Here is a 20815-nt window from a genome sequence, read left to right on the forward strand (position 1 = left end):
GTATTGGACAAGTATATGGTATCTCAAAACACTCTAAGATGCCATCAGTTGAAAGATAAAACACTGTTTTATGTAGCACTATGAAATAGAGCTATCAATTAATCTGTAACTCATATGTGACTTGAGAGATGTTAAAATGTGAAAAACATGTGCATCTTGGAATTGGTAAACTGTCAAAATAGTGTTTTGCTATTCATGCAACTATTTAGACCAAAAAAAAAAAAATCTTTTCAGGGCTTATGTGGGTAAGTTCTGTGATACGCCATAACCCTAGGAGGGCAAATCTCCTTAATTTCTCGTAGCTATTTGGATTCGTTTTCCAGGACACTGTGCTCATTCTTTCTCTCTTCTCCTGTGCTTCTCCCTTTACCTTTCCCTGAGATGCTTTTGTCATCGGTAAGGTGACACCATCACAAAATTTCCATCAAAGATGTTAAAACCACCCCTTGGGCTCATTCTCTTGGGTCCTGTAGGACAGTGGCACCTCTTCAGAAACTCTTTCCCTCTTACATTTATAAGAAGAAGTAACAGAATTTGTTTTTAAACTGTTATTTTTCAAAAGGTTTATTGTTCTTGGAACAGTGAGGTTTTTTAGTTCGTTAAGTGTGTGAGCTTAACTTGCTTTTATTCCTGTATTTCTAGTAACAGAAGCATGTAAAATCACAAATAATGGAGAAGGAAACCACGCTTCATTTTCTAAGCAAGAAATTTTACGTGAGGCTCTGTTATTCTTTTTTTTCTATCCACCAGAGCTTAGGACAACAATAGGATTGATAGCTTTGGACAGCAGTGCACGAGGCCAGCCCTGCTGGTGGTGTTTGGGGCGTTAAAGCAATCTTGCTATCTTGCTGATATTTTAATAACACTAGTGTTATTTGTCTTTAAACTACACAAAATTGTTCTGGTGACCAGGTGGCAAAAACTACTGGAAATAAGAGCACTCCAAACCCTGTTTTTAGAAGGATACACTGTAATTCTCATTATGGGAAGCTGTCCTTCTGCAAATAGGCTTCTAAATTACTTGTAATGTTACTAATGACAGTATCCTGCTCCGTTTCTTTACTTATTTCTTTTTTATTTATATCAGGAGAATTCATTGAAAAAATTTATTCATGTCTTCTCAGTTGCTTCTTACCTATGGGCATCTTATAACACATGTAAAGCTTATGAACACAAGAACCAAATTTAAAAAAGAACTTCTTTTCATATTGTGTGTGTAACAGATCCATGAAAATTAAATTATTTCAAGGCATCTGAGGTCTTGTCACCTCCGCTGATTTTAACCTCACCAGGCAGAATCACAAGGGCATATTTAGTGATGGTTTCTAATGAACAGCTTCTATCACAAAGACAAGAAAAATTTCCTCGATCAGGCTACACATGGATGGCAGAGGACCTAGAAATGATTTTAGTAGCAGCACCCAAAGAACTCTGCTGGTTCTAAGAACAAGAACAATCTCCGTGAAATGCCAATTCTAGCGATGCCATTTGCTTACCCATCTAGCTTTAATCATTTCCTCAGGGATTTGAGCCTTAGTGAAGCTCTCAGAACAACTTCTAGTTCAAAATTTATGACTGTGGCTTCAACCTTCTGTGCACCCCAAAACCAAAACTGTCCTCTGAAATAAGATGCTTTGGTGTTAACAGCTAAAGAAAATACAGAGGACCATTAGCCCCTTTTGTGAGCATTTTCGGATTCCAGCTCGGACAGGAGAGTGAGAAGCTGACGCCCTACACGTGAAGCCAGAGGGGAAGCGTGTCTTCTTGTAGTGCGGAATTCATTCCTTATGGAGCTTTAATTAAGGACCTTCCGATAAGCTGGTGCTCTGAGAAATAGGTCAGGGTCCATTGAGTCCAAGGACTCAAGGGGTGTTTTCAGTACTTCGGACCAAAATCGCGTGATGCCATCATCTCACCAGGATGAGGAAGGCCTGGAAAATGTTTGCTATTTCAAGGAGTAAAAGGAATGAGATCATCGTACTCAGGCAGTGTAAGTTGCTTGATCCCACAAACTTCCGCCTCACGTGAGAGAAGGAACTTCCTTGCTCTTCTGTGTATCACCAGGCAGCTTAGTGAGCAGAGTAAACCCTTTACAATCCTGTGAATGGTTAATCCATGGCTAAGCTCTACTTAAAAACTTCTGGTGTTGGTTAATAGTAATTAATTCTTGCATCATCTTTCTCAGTGAAGGAAATGAAAAAAAGATTTTTTTAATTTTTTTTTTTTTTTTTTTTTTAGTGATCCAAGATTCATTGTTTATGCACCACACCCAGTGCTCCATGCAATTAGGTGTCCTCCTTAATATCCACCACCAGGCTCACCAAACCTCCCACCCCCCCTCCCCTCCAAACCCCCCACTTTGTTTCTCAGAGTCCGCAGTCTCTCATGGGTCGTCTCCCCCTCGGATTGCCCCCAGTTCACTTCTCCTCTCCATCTCCCCATGTTCTCCGTGTTATAATTTTTTTTTAAAAGATTTTATTTATTTATTTGTCAGAGACAGAGGGAGAGAGAGCGAGCAAGCACAGGCAGACAGAGAGGCAGGCAGAGGCAGAGGGAGAAGCAGGCTCCCTGCCGAGCAAGGAGCCCGATGTGGGACTCCATCCCCGGATGCTGGGATCATGACCTGAGCCGAAGGCAGCTGCTTAATCAACTGAGCCACCCCACCCAGGCGTCCCTCCTCGGTGTTATTTTTAATAGACTTACTGATTTAATGATTCTTGTTATCCAGTACTCTATAGTGCAAATGTACTGCTTTATTCACAAGGCTGGGAACTTTTTCTAGATATAGATTTTTTTTTATTCTTTATTTGTTTAGACATCAGATTCTTTAAACAAGGACAGAAACATTGCCTAACTTAGATCATGGAGCTATATCAAAATATGTTTATTCTTGTGTCCCCCCCACCCCCAGGAAGGAAGGTAATAAACACGGGCAAACCTAGGTTCTAACCACACATGGATGTCAAAAGATTATATTGAGTTTTCTGTTACAGTTAAGAAATGGTTGTTGAGATATTATTTCTCATATACATTTGTTTATATGTAAGACAGTAACACTGTTAAATCACCTCTCTTTATTTGAAATTTTTTAAAAAGATCTTATTTATTTATTTGAGAGAGAGAGAGCATGAGAGGGGAGAAGGTCAGAGGGAGAAGCAGACTCCCCATGGAGCTGAGAGCCTGATGTGGGACTTGATCCTGGGAGCCGGGGATCATGACCTTAGGCAGTCGCTTAACCAACTGAGGCACCCGGGTGCCCAAATCACCTCTCTTTAAAAGGATGAAAATAAATGTGCTTGACCACAAAGCTGAGTAAGAAGTCTAAATCACAATGTTCGGGGCCATTTATTACTTGTATAGCTCATTCCTAATTTGATCTAGTAACAAATGCAAATGTGGTAAAACTATGTAGGCATTTTCTACATGCTCAGTAACAATCTGACACGGACCATTTTTAAAACTGGAAAGCCAACGAGCAACGTCACCTTCTGATTTTGTAGGAGACACGTAATGAGTAAGATGCATCGTTTTTATATCTGAAGTTCGGGGCTATCTTTCTAGCTCTCAAGCTATACTTCTGCCCAGTTGATAGCACAAGCCTTTGTTTTCCTTGAATAAGCAAACGAAGCGTTAGAGGGTGTTTAACTACTATTTCATAGTCGTCGGAATTTCTTCTTTCAAAGAGGTTTGTGCATGTCGAGGCAGTCTCTTAAAAGAAAAAGTAAAAATTATGTCTGGGAGCCCTGGAAATGTTTACTTAGGGTCCCAGAATGTGAGGAATGTGGGGAGTTGTCAGGTCTTGGTAGCATGCTGTCTGAAAAACATCAGCTCGGCTTCCTCTGAAGAATGCGCGACGTAGGAAATAATCGTAGGAGTCCATCCGAAACTTCAGAGAAAAGCATAGCTATGCGATTGCATTCAAAATTAAATCAAATGCTCTATTTGCATGTGTGCACCAAACTGATGGGGTCTTTGATGTCGTGACTCTTAGAAATATCTGGTTTCTTTGGTGAGCCTGCTATTTAAACACCTGCCCCATTTTTCCATCTCCGAGCACCTGGGTCCCTGATGCACCCCATGGTGGAACCCCCACACCCTCAGCGGTAGACTGCCTGAGATCTAAGTCAGCGCAGGGCTAGTCTTGAACCCCAAACAGCAACCACCTGGCTCGGCTCTGGGGACATGCTTCTCGGCCGCACAGGACATTATCATGTTTATCACCCACGACAGCATCAATAGCAAATGCGAATTAAATTTTGTTTTGCAAATTTTTTGGCACAAGATTGTTAGACATACTTGAAAGGGATTGAAAGATATTATGTAGCGACAGTTGGGAATAACAATTAAGAGTCTTCACAAACATTGCAAGTCTTATAATTATTCAAAATCACTCCTACAGATGGATCTCTATCGTAATAATGAACCTTTTCGTGGTACTTGCCATGTGCCAGGCCTATTCTCAGTACTTTACAGATTTGAATGCACAAGTACCTCATAACAACCAAAGAAGTAGGACTATTATATCCTCATTTTACAGATAAAGGAAATTGAAACATTTAGAAGTGAATATTCCAAGGTGCCCAAGGTGATAAGAGCCAGGAAGTAGTGGAAAACGGATATGAACTCAGGACACATACCCAGTGCTCTCCTTTACAACAGACAATATGGTTTTGTCAAAGAGCTTTTGGTGTGTCCTTCACGACAATACAATTAAATAACTGTACCATAAGCTTTTTGCCTGTTCAGAGCAGCTATAAGTAAAGCTACTGTTAAGTGTAGTTAATTGTTAACTGTTAACTAGCAGCAAGTGACATGGCACTGTAAATTTTGGTTGCAAACATCAATAGATTCTGAAATAATTTGGAATTTGATAGTTATAGTTTCTCATTGATTTAAGCCATTGGATAAATGTCATATTAATTAGGTAACTGTTAAAATGGTTTACAGTTAACCCAAATCTTTCTAGGAGACTAAGTTACACCAGTGTCTTATTAATGCTTCTACAATTAATCACACAATCATATTAATAATCTTACTAATGTTCAGGCCACTCATTCATCCCTATGAAAGGCCCTTTGTCCTGCATAAAGCCTGATTTTCACTTGTCACACTGAGGTATTAAGAAAGCTCTTTATTTTTTTGTTTTATTTTATTTAAAATTTTTATTTATTTAATTGACAGAAAGAGAGAGAGAGAGAGAGTGCACAAGCAGGCAGAGTAGCAGGCAGAGGGAGAGGGAGAACCAGGCTCCCTGCTGAGTAAGGAGCCTGACACGGGACTCGATCCCAGGACTCCAGGATCATGACCTGAGCTGAAGGCAGTTGCTTAACCAACTGAGCCACCCAGGTACTCCAGGAAAACTCTTTAAAGCTCTTCCTAGATAGATAAAAATGTGTCTGTATTGGCAAAATTAGAAATGCGTTAAGAATAACAAGATCATTTGCTAAATTACTTTTTGTTTTGTTATACCTAAATGATCATTTTGGATGTGTCAAAAACATTATGTAATGGAGAATTTAAAAAATCAAAACAAATGTAGTACTACATATAGAACTCTGTCGTCTTGAAACTGGAACAGGATGAGTGTCATTCCAGTGAGTAACCCACTTACGTCCCCAAACGCCACCCGTTCCCTCATTAATGAAATGAAATTGAATGCCTCTCCATAAATCTTGAAGAATGGTCACCTCTTAAGATTATGACCAATAATCACCCCATTATTTGCCTTTCCAAGAAGTTAGTAGCAACACTTAGAATTTTTCCTCAGCTACTTGTAAAAGTTGTGGTTTCAGATTCTTTACTAAATGATTTCTTAGCTTGACCACAAAGCTGTAGTATAGTTCCTTACACTGTTGGGAAACAGCGTAAGGTCCTTCTGCAAATATTTTATGACTGGCTCTGAAACACGTGCAGAAAGTGTTAGAAGTTTCAGAGAATCTAGGACAAACAAAGACAAAAAGAAAGTAGAATCCTTTCTGGGGGTAACTAAATTTCCCTGCTTATTTTGGTCCCCCAAATACTTTGGCCCCCCAGTTGAATCTCTATGCAGAGACATGCAGGGAGCACTGCTTCGTAGTTCCCTCTCTATGCACCCCAGCCCTCTTTAGGTAACTGTGCCAACAGGTCACGGGGAGATATATGGAACACACAGCTCCCTACCCGTGGCCCAAAAGAACTTCTTTGGGCATATGCTGAATAGGGCATTAGAGACATGGGATTCAGTACCTGGGGTGAGCTCTATGGGGCGGGGGTGGGGGTCGGGGTGGACACCAGGGTGCTGACGTGAATGGGCCCACAGATACATGATGTGCACCAGACCTCAGCGACATTCATTTCCAAGCTGTTAGGTTACCGAGGAAAGGAGCCTTACCCGGGCCTTCTGCTCCATTTCTAGCATTAATCTTTCATGTTGCTCAGCTATGGCCAGTGTCGCGGAATGGACCTTCTGATAGATCATTTCTCCTTCCCTTGTTTGAAAAGTGAATAGTCCTTCTCCTGTGTCACACATTCTGTGAGAATAGAGATAGGGAAAGAGATGGGTCTTCATGTGTTCAAGTGCGTAACAGTTCTCCATGTAAAAGATGCCCGTGCCCTGTGTCACCCGCCTCCTTGACTTCCGCGGGAGCTAGGGAAGTGGATTCAGCCTTGACCGAGCCAACCAACCAACCAACACATCTTTAAATGGTACATGAGATGGAACGGAGGGAAAAAACCCATGTCTGTCCGGGATTTTAAAAATGAAGTGTTCACAACCCTGGACAGAAACAGACACAAGTGGGTTCAGCCACTGCCATGCAGCACTCGCCTGTCTTACGAATACAAACAAGTAGTTGTTTCCTTTAAGGATTTTCACATTTGTGTTATCATAACACTATTTCCTATGACTTGAGAGTGCTTGAAATGTAAAGAACTTAAGAAAAATCTTCAATTTTATACGCGCTCTTGGAGGCACCAAGAAGACTACGCATTTTGTAGTTTATGGATTTGCACACACAAGCTGAAGCTGGGATTTAAACCGAGCGATCCTTAAGCAGATCTTGTGAATCCAAGAAATGCCCCGGCCTAAAGAAGACCCGATTTGGATGTGAGGATATTTGGCTTGAATTTTGGCTTTGGCACTTACCAGCAGTGTGATCTGGGACAAGTTAAATAACTTGCCTATTCCTCCTTTCACCTTTCTAACAGAGGACAAATAACCGTACTCATCCCACAAGATCCTTACGACAGTTGAAAGACCAATCTAAAATATCCACCATAGAGAAAAGAGTGATTTAATTTTAGTATTTTTATCTGGTGGACTATTAGCAGCGATTACTAGGTCATTTCTGAGAGCATTTAATAACGGTAGAAGTTCTATTATGTACACTCAAGAGGGAAAAATATTAGAATAAAAATTCCTTTTCAATTATTTAATTATAATTACCCTTTTAAAACATCGCTTTATTGGAATAAAACCACTGGCACCTTGCTAAGGCAATAGGATTCTTGGTTAATTTTATTAACAAAGACTAATTCTACGATGAAAAATATTTCTAATTTAATACTTTAAGCCAGCCTTTAAAAATAACTGGAGACCCTCAGAAAGACCCACGCACTCTCAGTGTGATGCTGTCCACTCAGATATTGGCTGGAGCGCTGTGCCGTTGGTTTTCAGATTAGAACATCCAAAGATTTGCACGAGGTGCTCATGAGGTCAAACTATGTCTTCCAGCACCACAAAGATTTTGCATTCTTCTCTATGGCTCTCCAAGGAGTTTTCGGTGGAAAAGAAATGTCTCAAGAGGCGTCAGACATCACAGAGGCTACGGAAGCTATCCCGTAGGGCCCCGTAGAGCTAGCACTTAGCTTCTGTGAAAAAGATCTTAATAAAATTCACACAGCGTGAAATGGAAAGTCTGGGGGGAAAATGAAGCGTTTTCACAAAGTGAAACAAATGAGCTTTCTTTGTTGATTCAGAGGAGTCCAGAAGTCCACCAGTCGGAGCGGGGCAGGGACTGACACGTGGAGGGCCGGCTTGTTCTGACGAGGGCTCTGCTCCTTGTCCTGTGAAAGCACCGCGTGGGACTCCTCGGAGATGAGACAGTGAAGACACTGACTGTCATTTCTTACTCAGTCACCGACGGGGGTGGGGGGGTCCACCCTTGCCCACTTCCTGGGACTCAGCTGCCCGGAAAGGGTTTAGAAGCTTACGGGGGGTTTCCTCCAGCCTCTGAAACACAGACTCCTGTCCACTCCAGCCTTTCTTGGATCATCAAACGAGGCCTTAAAACACACTAGTTTTAAAAAGTGGAGACATTTGCTGTCAAAGATGGTCTTTCTTCAACGCGGGTACCTACAGCCAAGCTGCTCACACGCCTTCAGTAAAATTAGTTCTTACTTAGTGACTTTCATCTGCAGTGTTGGAACGAACAGCTTAGGTTTCCCTGCTTAGTGTTTAAAATATGTTATCTTGGGGCTCATAAGAAGCAGATACAGATATTTATTCCTTCTTAGATGAAGAGTTTTCAGGGAGCAAGCTGGTACTAGAGAAGATGGGGAGAGATGAGGTCATTTCGACTTGCTACTCCACGTGTGGTCCACAGACTCGCGACCCCAGCCTCACTGGGGCCTGTCCGGATTAACGGAATGGAACTGTGTATCCTAGACCCCAGGTGACTCCTCTGCACGTTATAGTTTGGGAATCACAGGCATATCAAACTCTACACATCACCATTTCATTGAAGGGGAGTCAGAGATCACACTCAGGGCCCAAATGAGGATAATCAGAAGCTGTGTTTGTATAGCTTCAGACAGTGACATAGGACACTGAAGGTCAGAAAGGAAACATCATGACAAAAGGAACAAAAAAACTAAAAGAACCTTTTCCTTAACTTGGGAGGAGCCGAGACAGAGGTGCTACCTGCATCTGAGTAGCCTAACCTTCTTGCCACTAACATGCGCGTTCCGCGATTGCATTTATTTGCAGAAAAGGTGACCTTGTGGATACTCTATGTCGGTCTTGGCTCCAAACTGAATTTGATGGAAATTTATATACAATTACAATCGTTAGCTCTCTTTCTACTTAGCAAGGTGTTTTCACAAAATTCATATTTTTTCTTACCAAACATTGAATGTCATAGAATATCCTCTCTAAGTTTCCTTCGGCTTTAAGGAACAAACCAGAGCCTCATAAAAATTCTAAGTAGGACTGACAAGTTCTAGGGTGTTGTTTTGTTTTTTGCTTTTGACATTGTGACCTAGGGGACATTAGACTAGTATAGGATCCGAAAGTCAAAAGGCACAGATGTCAACCATCATGTCACGGCCGGTGATGTTCATTTGTCCCATATTTATCGGGCAGGTACAGTAAGCCAGGCACTGTCCTGAGCCTGAGGATGGAAAGGATGGAGACGTATACACGACTCATTGCCTCCGAGGCTCTACAAGGAGTGGGGAAAACAGGCATTGTTGGGAGAAGAACACACTTACCTGTAGTAAGTGCTAGCAGGCGGAGGGGCGGGGCCAACAGGAGGTAATGGGGGGTTGACCAGGACACATTGTTTTACCAATTCAGTCCCTTATCTATAAAACTGGGGCAAAAATACTTGGTTACAAGGTTGTTTCCATTTGGTCACGGAGGGATTAATCCAGCAGGCCACGGGCACCCAAACCCTGCCCGTTCCGAAGAAAAGCCTGTGTTTGGGCTGGGGGTGGGGGTTGGGGTGGACACAGGAGGGAGATGGGGAGGGGGGCGGTCCCTTGGCCAGTTTCTGTGAGTCTTGGTTGGGAATATGCAGCCTGATAAGAGTGAGTTTTTATGTGTCTGAGGCCTTGAGCCATGCTGTCCCAGTATGACTGGATGAGTTTATCCTAATATGATGCTTCCTTTGCTCTGGTGGAGGTTGGAGTCGAGAGACTCAGCCTGCCCATGTGACTGATCCTTAGGAAAAACCCTGATGGTAAGGCTTGCTGTAGCTCCCCCGGTTAACAAGGCTTCTCACGTCTTTCACACACCATCGTGGGGGGGACAAGTGTTTCCCGTGTGACTGCCCTGGCACGGGGGCGGCGGTGGGGAGCTCCTGGAAGCCTGAACCTGTCCCTTCTGGCCGGCCTTCCCTCTCTGCACTTCACTACAGCAACCTAACGATGAGTGGACCCTCCACTCTAGGCAGCCAGCGTGTGTTACGTTGTCAATAGGGTCCACAGAGTAAGAGTCCAAGAAAATCCTAGTATTTCCTGACAGGCTCCTTTCCTTTCCCTCTTTTTCTTTTCTTCCTTTCTTTCTTCCTTCCTCCCAGATTTTATTTATTTATTTGAGAGAGAGCAGGAGAGGCATGAGCGGTGGGGTTGGCAGACTCCCACTGAGCAGGGAGCCCAATGCAGGACTCGATCCCAAGACTCCAGGATCATGACCTGTGCCGAAGGCAGACGCTTTACCAGCTGAGCCCCCCAGGCGCCCCTCGATGGCTCTTTCTCAAATTCCCGTTGTCCTCTCCTTCTCCAGCCCATCTCACCACTCACTTCCACAGTCATTCCAAATAACTAGTCTCTGCTGTGTTCTACTAAGGGCCAACCAGAGATGACGTGAAGGAATGTCTGTGTTCCCAGGAAACCAAACCTCAAATGAGGGGCTCCGCTATGCGGGGTTCTCCCAGTTCTGCTCAAAGGGCAGAGACAGCTCTAAAAGAGGGTCCCCGGGAAGCAAATCTCTTAAGAACATGCCCTACGTACCACGTAAGCTATTAAGGATGCCCTCCTTTTCCTGCCTTTAAGTCTCAAACTTAACTCGGTCTGAAGGGTTAAGTCCCAGTCTTTTTCCAGATCACAAGCAAAAGAAATTCACCCAAACAAAAGTTACAGAAATATTTTACTTTTAAAAAGTGAACATAGAGAGTGCCTGGGTGGCTCAGTGGGTTAAGCCTCTGGCTTTGGCTTAGGTCGTGATCTCAGGGTCCTGGGATCCAGCCCCACATCGGCTCTCTCCTCAGCCGGGGGCCTGCTTCCTCCTCTCTCTCTGCCTGCCTCTCTGCCTACTTGTGATTTCTCTCTCTGTGTGTCAAATAAATAAATAAAATCTTAAAAAAAAAAAGTGAACATAGATACTTTAGAATAGTTATCTGTGGGTCCTTAGATGCAATTTTACTATTGACAATCTGTCTACCTCTGGCAACGTTGTCCACGTTCAAAGCTGTATGACTTCATTCTCAGTGTAAGTTTTGCAATATTGTGGATATATTTCATGACCAAATATTTACCCACCATGCACACAAAAATTTCAAACCCTCAGCAATGGAGAGGAGCAGGAGCACTTTCCTGAAAACCCCGTGGTGTATCTATTCAGTATTTAAAATTTAATGTTTAATTATAGAAAGTAATGAAATTCTTCAAAGCACAGCCTTTCTTTCCGCCGCCGAGCAGTTAAAACCAATTAACACTTTTATTCCATTAATGGTTTAATCTCTATTGTCCTTTAACAATGCAGGCATTCCACTTTCCTTTTAGCAGCTGCAAAAAGAAGCTGAAGTTTCTCTCTATGAGCTCTGGCGAGTCCGACTTGGATCTGGGGTAAGAAAGTGCAAGCAAAATGGACAAACGACAGAAGCAATCGGATAGCAAGTCTGGAAACAGATCCGCCATCATATGAGAGGTAAATACGGAAGGAAAGTGTCATCTCCAGTCTGTGAGGGAAACTGGACCCTCCAATAAGCTGGGATGGACACTGGTCGTTAGAAAAAATACTGGATCCATGTCTCTGCCTCCAGTGACATAAATTGCAGAGAAAGCAAGTAAAAAAAAAAAAAAGTAGTAGAAGAAAATAGGGAAGAATTCCTACATAAACTCAGGAAAAAGGAGTTTCAAGCTATGATCTAAGCCAAAAGGTGACAAAAGAAAAAAAAGAATGACACTGCCTGAAAAAAGACCTTTTTTTTTTTTTTTTAAATAAAAAAGATATCATGCACATGAGCAGGCAAATAAAAACTAGGAAAAATATTTGGAACTCACAATACCTGATAATTTCTCATCTATAAAATAGGTATATTATGTCAGTACTTTTTCCAGAAGTTTAAATATTAAATGAATTAATATATGTACATCTTAAAACAGTGTATGTTATGATTATTACTCATTAAATAGTAGTACTTTTGTCACTACTACTATTAAAATAGATACCTAAAACACAATACTAAATGAAAAAAGGGTGGCAGTAATATGTATACTGGACAAACATTTTAATAAAGAAAAGTATGTCTTCGCTTGCATGTACATGAAACTCTGGACAAATGCACAAGAAAGTAACTGTGCTTCCTAAAAAAGATTTATTTCTTCTTTAGAGAAAGAGGGAGAGAGGGAGCGCACATGCATGAGTGGGCTGGGGGGAGGGGCAGAGACACTGAGTCTAGCAGACTCCGCACTGAGCAGGGCAACCCTAGGACCCCAAGATCATGACCTTAGTCGAAACCAAGAGTGGGATGCTTGACTGACTGAACCACCCGGGCGCCCCTCACTAATAGTTCTTTATGTAAATGGTTAAGTTAAAAAGAGAAGTGCCATTAATTTATTAATTGGATTTAATTAATTAAAATCAATGTTAAGTTTTAAAGCAAGGGTCAGAGTACTCTCACAGGACTTTGGTGGAGATGTAGTGTTTAAAATGTACCTAGCTCAGTCTCTGTCACTTAGCAATTACAAGTTTGCTGTTAAATTTATAAAATACTGTATTGATCATTTGGGGCCTCCCTTCCAACTGACACACACACACACACACACACACACACACAATCTGTTTCCAGTGTAGTGCAGACATCTAATCTGATTTTCAAGACAACGGGGGTGGGGGTGGGGGGTGGGGGGGTGGTGTGTGTTTTGTTGCAGAGTTCCAGTTTCTAATGAATTGAAATAACAGCAACAATTGTAGTAACGTGAGAACAATAGCTAACCCCCAGGGGCAAGGATTTAGGCCAGGCTTGGTCAGTTGAAGTCTGTGCATTACCTCACTGAGCCTCAAACACCCGCAAGGCCCTCACTGCTTCCCCCTACAGAAAATGCCATCCTAAGAGGGGAGGCGAAGGGATCTGCTCAAGGTCATTGAAATTTGTCTGAACCCAGACCCGTGATTTTAGAGGGAAGCTGCTTATTGCTAAGCTCGATTTTGTTCAGAGAAGATGAGAAGCAGAAAGGCATGCATAATTCTTTAATTATGAACATTTCTGTAAAGGAGAGAAAGCTAGCGCTCGGCACAGGGCTTGGGTTACACATTTTGAAGGTGCGCTCTCCTTCTCTGCGGCTGTTCCTTTTCTGTCAAAGAAAGTTCCTGAGGATATTTCTCCACGGTGTGCCCATAAATCAGTCAATTAATCAATAAAACAGGTGAATTACTATGAAACCCTCCCTGCACTCCCCAATTCATGTCAAGCCCTTTGTAAGGAGGAAGGTAGGTGGACCATTTGCCGTCCTCTCTGCCTCTTGACGGTATTGTTCTAGGGCTCCAAATAGTCAATACATATGGCGGCTGTTGGTTGATTTCACCGTTGGGACCTTAGGGATACAATGCTTTCCCTCAAACAAGTTGAGAAACCTGATCCTTTAAGGAGATCCTGATTTTAGGTCAGGATCTGCTGAAAATTAGCTTTGTGACTTACATTTATGATCCTTTATAAAACCAATTTTTTAAAGTGAAAGAGTTGATCTAAATGATCTCGAATGTACAGATTTGTTTGAAGATTCTCTAAGTCTTCCACTTGTGATGGCCAAATCACCATCACATTAATTAAACTACTTTCATCTTTTCAAATATTTTCAAAGTTTTAATTTTATTCTATTTTATTTACTTTTGAATGTTTTCCTTTGGTCCTTTTTCAACTCAATGCAAAAGTCAATCGAGTGTCCCCTAAATTTTGTAAATTCTTAAAAAGAGATACTTGTAAGATGCTTTTCTACTTACCTTCCTTTCTGCCTCAAAAATTTAGAACTGAAAAATCTAGCAGGTGAAGATGTAGAGTAAGTCATAACACTTTAGTTGTTCTTTAATTACCTCAACGCATGATCACAAAGTTCTACTATTATCCTTATTACATTGCTACATTAGATGTTTATGAGGGTTTAGGACAAAAAAAAATTTTTAAAGGCTTACGGCTAATTTTATATTCATCCTGTATACATATCTCCTGGTGGCTTTATTGGAAAAATATTGGATATGCCTTGAGAATTAGGAGTTTAACATCCTTAAGCCCCAGTGCCAATCACAAAAAGCACCCAAGGCTCCATTCACTTGTGGACTGAATTGACTGAAAATTATCAGTATGATGGCAACTTGACAAGTATTGATTTTGTGGTCCCTGACAATGAAAAATCAAAATGAAACATAAAGGAGAAAATTTTCTTTTTTTTTTTTTTTAAGAACAATCCCCTGGCGTTAGTATATTCTTCTGAATGGAGCAGGGCCAGACCACAGCAAAGAGAACAGAGATCGGCCTTACATTCCTGGCTTATGTATACTGTTCTTTTTTGAAACTGTTTTGGGGGAGACTGGGTGTATAACTCACGAAACAGCTACTGACATAGACTCAAGCCGATTTGTCTGGGAGAGAGGTAATAACAAAAGCAAGTCAAGCGAAAACTTAAATTCTGTCATTTAGAAATTATATACTTCCCTTTTAAAGTGAATTTGACTGCCAGGTTATGGTAGGGAAATTTTTACAGTTTAACATGCAAGTTACTAATATTTACTCACTGAATTAGATGAGTTATGCTTCTCTTCACCATTTTGAGAGGAACCTAAAAATGAGATCATTGTATTTCTTCAGAGCAAAAGAGCCTGTAATCAGGGTTTACAAATTGCATTTTTATTCTCTTTTTATGCCAAACATAGTTAATGAAGGTAATTTTTAAATTAAAGATAATTTCAGTGTCTTAAGTGACTAGAGAGGAAAGTGTTTCAAGTGTAGCCAAAACTGAAAAGAAATGCAAGACGATACTTGATTTTATATTGGTTTACTTTCTCACCTTACAATCTTGTCTTTTTTTTTTAGGTTATTTTTATGCATTCACTGACATTTTTTTGCACATCCACCAATCACATGTCAGGCACTGTATTAGCTTCTGAAAATATTTAAAAAATTGTATTAAAAAAGAAATAAGTAGGGGCTCCTGGGTGGTTCAAGCAGTTAAGTGTCTGCCTTCAGCTCAGGTCATGATCCCAGGGTGCTGGGGTCAGCGTCCCAGCTCTGCAGAGAGTCTGCTTCTCTCTCTCCCTCTGCCTCTCCCCCTGCTTGTGCTCTTTGTCTCTCTTCCACTCAAATGAATAAATAAAATCTTAAAAAAAAAAAAAGTTAACTCATTAGTTGCCTTTAATCTCATATGTATTTACCTCTTCATTTAGAAACTCAGCACATGAGTAGGTGATTATATGAAATACTTAACATAATAATATGCTTTGGAGATTGAAAGCTAGTGAATTGGTTATGTTAAAATTTTTCTCTATAGGTTTTTTAGTTGACAGATCAGGGACACAGCATAACTTTTAGTCTTTCATTGCCATTATCAAAACAAGCCACCCAGTAAAATGACTCAATCATTCTGACATACCGAGGGCACATACTGGTGGGTATTACAAAGGATGTGAACATATGTTTGAGGTTTTTCATTTGTTTTGCAGCAGAAATGAAAATTCAGTGCCATGGTGAAAACATGAACTGACTTAAATTTTAAGAATTGAAGCATATCAAATTTTTTTTTTTTGAAGAATGTCAAATGTCATCTTTCCAGGTTAATAGATTTTAAACCTTACTTTTTAAACTCCATTTAAACTTTAAATTGAATTCCTTAAAAAATCTGAATTGAGGGGTGCCTGGGTGGCTCAGTTAAGCCTCTGCCTTCGGCTCAGGTCATGATTCCAGGATCCTGGGATCGAGTCCCACATCAGGCTCCCTGCTCAGTGGGGAGTCTGCTTCTCCCTCTCCCACTCCCCCTGCTTATGTTCCCTCTCTCGCTGTGTCTCTCTGTATCAAATAAATAAATAAAATCTTAAAAGAAAATCTGAACTGGGAATATAATCAATGCTATTGTAACGGTGTTGTACGGTCACAGAGGGGTCCACTTGCGGTGAACAGAGCATAATGTGTAGGGAAGCTGAATCACGAAGTTTTGCACCTGAAACCAGTGTAACCTTGTGTGTCGATTAGACTTAAATTAAAAAAAAAAATCTGAATTAAAAATATGGTGAACAGATCATTTGAGTCACCTTGAAAGTAGAAGCTAAGAAATGGAACCAGTATTTCCCCATCATAAATAAAAGTGTCAATTCTTTTATATTCTCCCTTGGTATCTTTGACTTTCTTAGGTTTAAGAGTCTGGTGCTCATCAAGGTTCATAATGACGTATCCTAGTTAAGGACTGACCAACCATCTCTGTGTTTCCCCTGACGAATCAGGTATAAATTCGTATTTTGGCACTCCTAATTTTACATGCCTTCTTCCCAGTTAGATTTTTAATACAAGACATGAAAGGAAAGAACATCTTACAAATCTAGACAAAGCAGAAATGATTCAGGGTTTCTTAGGGGAGCTGACTTCTTAGTCTCTCTGACTTAGGGGAGCTGAATATAATTGCTTTACCTGTTTGAGCAGGTTTTCCATCCCTACCAACCTCCCCCATCCACCTTCTCCTCCAACCTCTCTCAATTAGTTTCTAGATTCCTACATACACCAAGTCATGGAACAAAGCAGATGACAGAAGAGATAGGGATATTGAACGTGCCAAAAAAGAGGTAAAGAAATGGAAGTGTCCTACATGAAAAAAAATATGATTTATCCTATTCTTACCTAAGTTTGGATTTTGCATTGCTATTTTTAAGTTAGAAGGTTTGGCTACATGATGAATAAGGTCTTCTTTCAAAGACAGAAGTTCCTAACTAAGCTGTGACTTAGTTCCATTTGAGCAAGTAGTTTGCTTTAAACTCCATTTAGTAATTGCTGTGTTTTAAGAGGTGGTTAATACCATTAAAACATGGTTTATTGTGCTGTGTTTCTTCAATCTTGACTTGGGTACTTTTACTTCTCCTTAATTACTTCCATGCAAGGGTTAAGCGAGGGGAGGTACAGAGTCATCCTGCTACTGCCCAGGCGTTCACGGAAGAAGGGGCATGGCCTCCGGCACGAACCTGCAGGTCATATCAAAGTTCAGTTATGCCCATTTCAGAACGGGGCAATTTGTCATTTATTGAGCTTCAATAGTCCCATGACTGCTATGGAAATTCTCACTCAACTGTCTGCCTCGCATCCTGAAATCACCTTTAGAGAGTCAAGAGCCCACTCTTCATGGCAGGTGTGTTGGATCATTTTACGTGCCCACTTGACTAGGCCAAAGGGTGCCAAGACATTGAATTACACAATGTTCTGCGTGTGTGTGTGTTGGGGGGTGCTTCTAGATGAGATGGACATTTGGATCTGTAGACCAAGTGAAACAGATTGTCCTCCCCGCTGTGGGTGGGCCTCCTCTAATCCACTGCAAGCCTGAACAGAAGAAAAGGGGATGGTGGAGAATTCACTCTTCCCGCCTATTTGTGAGCTGGGACATTAGTCTTCTCCTGTACTTGGACTAGAATGTACACCACCAGCTCTCCTGCGTGGCCAGCTGGCTCACTGCAGATGGTGAGACATCCCCACTTGACTAGTCCAGCCGGCATATCTCCGTCTTCGAACTCTGCCAGCACTCCCCTGTGCCCGTGGAAATCCCACATCCTGTCTCTGGGCGTTTGTGAGCGGTGAGTGGGATCCATATCTCTGACGTGATAAAAATCATGTGGGTGGTTGGGAGAGCATAGAATGGAGAAAACTAGACGTTACGAGAGGAATGTATTTCTGTTTTCAGTTTTGCTTCACTAGGGATATAGCTCTTCCAGTTCATTCTGCTGGGATCTCCACAGACTTTGGCTTTCTGAGTCAGTGTGCGGTGAAAAAAGAAGGAAACTGCTGCCCGCCACACCCAAGAGGTGCCACTTTCTGTTCCCCCAACACAGCCCTAGACTCCTCAAGATCGGTCACGCAAGGGCACCTCATTACTCAAGGGCACTTTCTCCCTAATCTGCTATGGGTTTTTATTTGCCTCAAGTACTATTATTACAGCAAGAGAAATACGAAGTCCATATTCTGCTTCTGAAATTTAGAGTATGATTTGAGTCTCTCTAGCAGGTTTTTATAAATTTTGAAAAGTCAGGTCTAGAGGACTAAGTCTGAAGTTTTTTTTTTTTCTCTTTTATTTCCTGCCCCCCGCCAAGTCTGAGTTTTATTATATATCCTAGCTAGAAAGAAACTGAGACAGGACTTAAGAGAGGGCTCTGTTCCTTCCAGACCTGGGTGATGGTGGGAAAAAGAAAACCAAGAGAAGGTACTGGGTGAGACTTACACACCCTGATGTCTCTTATCTGAATGGACATTCTGGAGAAGACAGGAATTAATAAGTTGGTATCTAGATTGAGCCAATGACCCTACACTTGTGACTCCCCATAGGCCTCAGTTCAGAGGCAGAGCACCTAGAAAGTTCTGGGCAGAGGACTAGGGTTGAAGAGGAGGATATAAGCATTCTACGATTAAGGAAAATGTTTTGATAAGTGGATCCAGTGAAAAGTGCCAGTATATCCCCCCAAAAGGCCAAATGGATAGCTTTAGCAGATGTCAATGTGGGCAGACTAGACCAGGTCTTGATCTGAGTTTCCTTAACTACCTAAGGCCAGGGAAGCCAGCTGTCTATTCAAACTACATAAAACAGAAGAGGAGGAGGAAACCAGTATATTATAAAGATGATGCATCCCCAAAAGAAAATTTAAAATGGCAAGCTAAAATGACCTCCTTCTCATTGGGAGGGGGTTTATGAAAAATATCAGAAAATCTCCACTCTGTTTGCTCAACTGAGTTGTATTCAATTTAGAGCCAGTCATCCTGGGCAAATAGTTGTAATTTCAAATAGCAACATCATCACTCTCTTGCCTGTGAAACTCACTGGCAAAGGTTTTCATTTCCTGTGATCTCACGTTACCCAGTCCTCGGGTCAGCTCTATAGGCTTTCCGCTCATTTGCGGAGAAAAGTCTTTCAAGTTTCTGCCACACTCTTTCCAGTTCCTCTGCCATGTCGTTCCTCGTTTCCACAGTCATTTGAGGATATGGAGGAAAATGAATGCATTTTATTCTGATGTTATTACTGAAGAGGCTCTTGCCATTGACAGAAAACCACAGAAAGAGCCAAAAAAACAACAAAAAAGTATTCTTAGATGTTGAGCCTAGAGCTTGATCTGTGCCAGGATGGCCATTGTGGCCTGGATGTCAGGAGAGGCCAGAGGAAAAGGGTCCCTAGGGAAGGCACATGTGAGCGCTGGACTCCTTTCTGGTGTGACCGTTCACACTTGGAGTTAGAGAGGTGTGGGTTAGTGAGTCAAAAGCAACCTTTCAGGCATTAATATTGGTAAGAAAATGGAGAAAGAGTATGGGGTGTGAGAGAGAGAGAAGAGAAGCAGCAAATTCACACACACACACACACACACACACACACACACACACACACACACGATGCGTGGGAAAGGTCAGTGAGTCAGATAGTGGTAAAAATCAACAAGGATTGAGCCCAGACAACCATTCTGCAAACAGGAGCATCTTTCAGGGAACAAGCTGGTGGTAGCAGGGCACAAAAGGCCTCAGGAGCCCGCAGGGAGAGAGAGAAGATCAGAACAAGCAGAGAGAAGAGTCAACTGCACGATGCGAAAATTATTTACAGACTCCCATCCTCAGAGAACATTCTAGAAGGACCTGTCCTTGCTCATCCGCCCACAGCCCTGGCTGAGTGGACTGACCACATTTCCTCGATAAGGCATAGGCAGGTGCGACGCTCAAGGGCGCCCGTTCGGTGACTTAAGCCAGCAGGGGGGTGGGGGGGGGCTCGCCAGGGTCTGTCGCCTCTTCCTGCATTTTCCGCTCGGTTCCGTTTCGTCTCATGTGAGGCGGAATTTACTTCATGGGATGATTCCACAGGGCTTCAGGCGATGGGGGCTGATTCTGTATTTTATTTTTTTTATTTATTTTTAAAATTTTACTTATTTATTTGACAGACAGATCACAGGTAGGCAGAGAGGCAGACAGAGAGAGGAGGAAGCAGGATCCCCGCTGAGCAGTGAACCCGATGCGGGGCTCGACCCCAGGACCCTGGGATCATGACCTGAGCCGAAGGCAGAGGCTTTAACCCACTGAGCCACCCAGGCGCCCTGATTCTGTATTTTAAAGGAACTCTTCAGGTTGTGGCTTCTGCAGGCCTGAGTCCGTCACTAGTGTTCTTGGGGCGAGCCCCGGGCAGGTTCCTGCTCCATCAGCCGGGACGAGCACGGAGAAGGACGCAGACCCTCCCGCAGGGCGACAGCTCGTCGGCCTGGTCGCTCCTTCCACATCCGTCCCTCGGCACCGAGCGCGAGCCCTGCCCGGCCTAGGACAGGCCGCGCGGTGACAGGCGGCGACTTGGAAAACCCACGAGTGGGATGCGGGCTCCTTGCCCGGAGTCCCGACTCGCCCCACCGCCGCCGGGTCACCGCATCTCCAGGCCTGGGCCCGAGCCATCCCTTTCATACCTCCAGAAACTTCTCCAACTGTTACTTGAGCACCTTCCAGAGACTGGAACCAGGCTGCTGGTAGGCATGAAATTACTTACGTAGGCCCCTGAGAGGTATTTCTAGAAACAGAGTTTGGATTTTCGGGAGGGGCCATTGCAAGTCTGTGGAAGTGAGAGTCGTGACCACGTGGATGTCACCTGCCAGAGGGTCCGCCTGGGGACCCTGGGTTCCTGGTGCGTCAGGAGGAGG

The 20815-nt window shown here is 42.5% G+C and overlaps 1 protein-coding gene across 1 annotated transcript in view; it reads right to left on the bottom strand.

Annotated features, from left to right (window-relative positions):
* The window catches only part of DOK6 (docking protein 6), a 376586-nt gene that overhangs the window by 81487 nt on the left and 274284 nt on the right, over nucleotides 1-20815 (bottom strand). The window contains exon 6 of the mRNA XM_032309552.1: nucleotides 6371-6509. Coding sequence (XP_032165443.1) covers nucleotides 6371-6509 — 139 coding nt within the window. The remainder of the gene's footprint in view (nucleotides 1-6370; nucleotides 6510-20815) is intronic.

The sequence above is a fragment of the Mustela erminea genome, chromosome 13 (assembly GCF_009829155.1).
Source record: "Mustela erminea isolate mMusErm1 chromosome 13, mMusErm1.Pri, whole genome shotgun sequence".
Lineage (NCBI taxonomy): Eukaryota > Metazoa > Chordata > Mammalia > Carnivora > Mustelidae > Mustela > Mustela erminea.